The sequence below is a fragment of the Sodiomyces alkalinus genome (assembly GCF_003711515.1).
Source record: "Sodiomyces alkalinus F11 unplaced genomic scaffold SODALscaffold_1, whole genome shotgun sequence".
Taxonomy (NCBI): Eukaryota; Fungi; Ascomycota; class Sordariomycetes; order Glomerellales; family Plectosphaerellaceae; genus Sodiomyces; species Sodiomyces alkalinus.
This window is the reverse complement of record NW_021167079.1, coordinates 3,754,502-3,759,439: the sequence shown is the minus strand read 5'-3', so window position 1 is coordinate 3,759,439 and position 4,938 is coordinate 3,754,502. Positions and strand designations below refer to the sequence as shown.

Here is a 4,938-nt window from a genome sequence, read left to right as displayed (position 1 = left end):
AGATTAACGGGCGTGTGATCCGGCCGGAGTAGAGATATAATAGATATATAATTATATTCGTTTTATAAAGGAAAGGAATATTAGGAAGGTATAGGTGTTCTAAATATATCTACCCCTTTTCCAACGAGGAATATGGGTCTAGTACTAACAAATAGAAATACAGAAAACAGGTTCACGTGTTTTCAGTGCGACAAGTATCATCTATTATGTGGAAGGTATTTTATAAGGGGTTGGATTCTGACCAGCTGAAATACCTTTACTGCTCGTATACGGATAGACGCAATTATTCCGGCCTAAACTAGCAAAATGAAAGAACTGGCTATGCTCACGCTCGTAGGTACGATGCGAAGATGTCATTCATATCGTCTATTTAAGTATAACGTTCTAGTTATCTTTCAGTCCAAGGTCGACTCCCAAAGACAAAGAAGTCTGTCATAGAAACTTGTCGAGACGCAGACAAGAATATCATTGCCCGTCCCGGGGAGGAAGTCACTCCCATAATTCATGCTTTGGTGTTCCTCAAAGCGGGAGAGCACCGTTGCAGTCCAGTTTTCACCATCCAGCGATCCAACCACCTTGGCAATTCTCGCCCCAGCATGCATGCATGATGCCAAGATGGTCGCCTTCCAGATATCTTGTTCTGTTTCTGTCATTATCAACTTCAGCCGCCATACGCCACCGCCAAGATACAATTCGGCGAGGCATCGCGGCCTGCGAGTTCCCAATACCGAATTCAGAGGTTGAATGGCAGAAACACGTATATAGTCATCGTAGCTCCCTGTGATAACCACATGCGCACCGTCTTTCAGTTGACACGACGTGGGTAGTATGGCTGTAACACCGGCCTCGTGTCCGCCCATCTTGATGGGAGGGTGTAGAGCTTGGAAGACGGGTCTATCGGGTTCAACATCGGCGCTCCCCAGAGACGTGTAACGAAGCGCCGAATCGTCCCCTCCAGAGAAGACTGTAACCGCACTGTGAACATCACCAGCGGATGGCAAGTCCATAGAAAGAGGCGCGAAAGCCACCGTCCAGGCTTCCAATGTGTGAGTGATCAAAGCTCCATGGCCCCCATCGGCGATCTTCCGGGCGTCGTCCAGCAATACCAGGCGCACTTCGCCTGTTGAGGTGGTAATAGCAATGATGTTAGGCTGCCCTGGGTGCCATGCACACGAGAGAAACAGGACGCCTTCTGGAACATCGGAGATGGTGCTCGTAGCTAAGTGCTGTAATGGAGACGATGCGTTTGTTTCAGGGTCCAGCCGAAATATCGCCAACGTTCCAGTACTCGAGACCACAGCGAGAATGTCTTGCCACCCCGGCAGAGGACAAAAATGTAAGTCTAGAACAGCGGAAGGTTGCGATGCAACCTGTTTCTCAGATCTATAACCCCTCAGGTTAGCAACAGACCGGAAAACCACAGCACCACTGGCTCAGCGGAAACCAGGAGACAAGAAAGCCAAAAAATACATAGTCCCTTCACTGTCAACTTCAAAGATTACCAGCGTTCCGCTGCGAGTTTGTTTTTGGTTGCGTTGTGAGGTTTCATCGGAGAGGCTTTGATCGTCAGATGAATCGGAGTTTGTGTTTGCCTGCGGCTCGTCTCTTTGAAGGTTATATGTTCCGACGATGAAATATCTCGGGTGGGCGGGGCAGAATTCAATGCAACTGGGAGGCAAGTCAAGTTTGAGCGACTGCCTTGAGGTCACAACATTGCCCTGACTGCTCATTTCTGAGAGATGATTATTATATGATAAGAAGGCTCCGACTGAGTGAGGCCGAGATAGGGAGGTAGGTAGACAAAGAAGCTATGTGAGGAGGCGATCAGCTAGCGCCTGCTAAGTGAGGTCCCTAATAAGAGCCTCATGCCTACACTACCTTAAGGTACCTTATCTTAACCCCAAAGTACCCTTCCTGGTTCAGGTAGCCGGTAATGTTTCCTCACCCAACTGACTAAGGTACCTCACTGTAATAAATGTGCATTGTGAAGCGAAGAACATCGCGTTCGGTATCTGAGCTCGTCCCCTGGATACAATCACATTTCTTTCTTCCCCTCGATTCCTGAACTGCTGAATACAGGTCGTCTAGCACCCTTGAGTGCTTGAAACAGCAGCATTCTCTCTGGTCTGGCTCGGTCGGAATGGAGCCAAGCTCCATCCATGTTGATGTTGACTTGAAAAGACGTCTTACAAGCCAGATCCAGTAACCGGGATTTCTTTCCTCATATCGGCCCATGTTGATTTCGCATCGCACCAATTACACTAAAACAGTCTAACACACATTCCAGGCTAATTTCGCCAGCCATGGAGCCGATCTCCATGGACGAGTCCGAGTCTGACTTTTACGGCATGTTTGTACTGCGGAGGTACAATAAACACTGATTAGAACTGACTCTAGTTATGCTATAGGGAGTGAAGATGTGGTTGCGAGGCTGCGCAATAGAGTGCGCACTTTTGACACTGCGAAATGGCAACGGGATCGACAAGCCGCCAACCGCGTGCGCCAGCCCTTACTGCACGGGATTGTGCCGTCAAATTACCCCGAGCTCTATAATCCATATGCCGGGGTGTCGTACGCGTGGCAGTTTGCAGAGACAGTTGAGGACTTTTTAGTTCGTCTTCCACCCGCCACAACGGAGGCCACCTCCGCATGTCCTTGGATCTACATCTGTAACCCCTCCGTTCGGCGGAAAAACAATGACGAAGCACAGAACCAAACCTCCAGAGGCAACGAGGACGAAGCTCCTGAAGAGGAAGGCACCCAGCTGGCCAGTCTGATAGAGGGTGGGGCAGAGAGGTTGCACCTGCTCAGGACGTTCACGGAGGCAGCGAGGAACACAGCACAGCCACCCAGCAGAATTCAGAAAGGGATCAGGGAGGAGAAGAGGCACGCCGTTACCGACATTCTAACGCTCGCTCATAAATGTAGGGTCCAGGCAGGCAAGGTACAAGAAATAGAAACACCCCACTCCGGAAAACCAAGGACGCTTATGGCTTCGAAGCTGACTAGATTTTGGCAGTGGATGCTATTTTGCCCACGCCAGGAAGTGAATGGGGTATGGGGTGTAGTAGCCAAAGCCACGGCCAACAACGAGCTAGGTATAGCGGCCAAGGTAGCTCCGAGGCCGGCCGATGGAGAGCGCGCGCACCGGCTCATCTGTGTATACACGGCCGATTTCAATGACCTGGAAGATGTTGCTCGGGTCTTGGAACGACTTCAGGAGCTAGGAATTGCCAACGCTAATGGACCTGCCATCTTCTACAAGCCAGGTTGGTATTATTCTACCATGCATCGTCCAGTCCATCCAGCAAGGGGACGTATGTACTAACGTCGCAGACGCCTTTACATATCTTGGGATTGCCAGTGGGAACCCCTGGCAGCTCAGAGCCTCATTGTACAGCTCCTTGGACATCAGAAGAAGTAGCTCTAGGGTGGTGGTTCCAACTGCTTTGGGTCAGGGACCTTCGTGAGACTCAACATTACAAACTGCCGGGGCGTGCATTCCGTGTTTTCCATCCAACATAAGGGTTCATGAAAGTGCCAAGTGGGGTTCAAAGACGTGCCCCTGGTGGTGAGAGGTGATATAAGTGTGTTCTGTCGTACTGTGATGGGCATGGGTATGCCCAGGCGGGTCCAATCCCTCGAGGCACATGGTCTGGTTGCGATGCTAGATAGCCCACAAATTCTCCCGAGCCGGGTCGTCACATCGTTGTCCCTAAGGTGCATGAGTGTTGATCACGCCGTTTATGGTTGAAAAATCTATTCCTCAGAATCTTCAATAAGGGCATCCGGATCAATGGACTTAAGCAACAGGACAAGCCGATATGCACTGTTGCCGTTCAGGTAGTACCTGTGAAGTTTCTTCGACCGAAGGAAACCCAACCTCTCATAAAGCCGCATGGCTGGCACGTTCGTCTCCTCGGTCTCAAGCACGATCTCATCCGCCTTCCTCTGCGCCATAGCATCAATGGCCTTCTTGACAAGGGCTGTCGCGATGCCCTTGCCGCGGTAGGGCGACGCCACTGCCAACATGGCTATGTAACCTCGACGCGTTGGAGGCGAATGCGACGAATGGACTTCGAGTTTGCATATAATAACACCGATCAGGGAAGCATCAGCGGGATCCAATGCCTGGGCAACGATCGCTAGTTAGCATATTCGCGGTCCAGACACGGGAAGGACAGACGCCGCCGGAAATGGTCACATGCCATGAAGCAGAGATGGCCCCATTGACAGAGGAAGTACCTGTACACATAGATACTATATGGCTCGCTCAAGTCTCCAGCAATGAGAGACCGGATGGCGGGAAGATATCGTTCTTCAAGCCCATGCTCGTACTGTATGTACTTGAGCGTGCCCGGAAGATCGTTCATGGTAGCTGGCAGTCGTGGTAGAAGTAATTGAAGCAGTGTGCTGATAAGGCGCGAGGCTTCAAGGAGTCGTATCCGTAGTTGACGAGATTTTCCCCGAGACCACGACAGCGGTGTCGGATGATTGTCATCGCAGGCAGCTCAAAGTGGCGCAAGGCTATAGTAGATCGGGATGAATATGAAACAAAAGGCCCGAAATAAGATATGAACCTTGATAAGGTAGGCTGGTCTTCTGGGGGATAAGCAATCTTCAAAACGACTGTCTGAACTGTTGAACCCTTCAGCCGCCGAACAGTCAAGCCTTATGCGCTGGTTCCAGCCAAATCCGTTCTTAAAGACTGATGAGCCAAATTTAGGTTGATCACATGCATGGCTGCTGCTCTGCTGCTCGCCAAGTGAGAGAGAAATCGCAACAAGCGGGGAGTGAAGGTCAGCAGTGGAGAGTCTGCTGATGCGCATTTCTGCCACGGGTCCTTGTCATTACAAAGGTATAATGTTATAAGTCAGATCACCCTAATCCGGCCACCCCCCTACCTTAGCCGACCTGTTTTTCCTTAATCTAACCCAC

The 4,938-nt window shown here is 50.6% G+C and overlaps 3 protein-coding genes across 3 annotated transcripts; 1 reads left to right on the top strand and 2 right to left on the bottom strand.

Moving 5' to 3' along the window:
• Positions 1-330: 330 nt before the first annotated feature.
• SODALDRAFT_326875 (hypothetical protein) lies at positions 331-1,802 on the bottom strand. The gene is made up of 2 exons (XM_028610286.1): positions 1,471-1,802; positions 331-1,383 (listed from the first exon to the last, which is right to left on the bottom strand). The coding sequence occupies exons 1-2, from the start codon at positions 1,728-1,730 to the stop codon at positions 396-398; spliced, it is 1,248 nt and encodes a 415-aa protein (XP_028470527.1). The 5' UTR covers positions 1,731-1,802; the 3' UTR covers positions 331-395.
• A 184-nt stretch (positions 1,803-1,986) lies between these two features.
• SODALDRAFT_21913 (DUF1917-domain-containing protein) lies at positions 1,987-3,642 on the top strand. The gene is made up of 4 exons (XM_028607324.1): positions 1,987-2,346; positions 2,409-2,944; positions 3,020-3,269; positions 3,365-3,642. The coding sequence occupies exons 1-4, from the start codon at positions 2,304-2,306 to the stop codon at positions 3,523-3,525; spliced, it is 990 nt and encodes a 329-aa protein (XP_028470526.1). The 5' UTR covers positions 1,987-2,303; the 3' UTR covers positions 3,526-3,642.
• Positions 3,643-3,759: 117 nt separating this feature from the next.
• On the bottom strand, positions 3,760-4,373 carry SODALDRAFT_336347 (N-terminal acetyltransferase C complex catalytic subunit MAK3; the record flags this gene model as incomplete). The annotated part of the gene is made up of 2 exons (XM_028612582.1): positions 3,760-4,131; positions 4,209-4,373. 2 exons carry the CDS (start codon positions 4,371-4,373, stop codon positions 3,760-3,762), a joined length of 537 nt encoding a protein of 178 aa, XP_028470525.1.
• Positions 4,374-4,938: the final 565 nt, after the last annotated feature.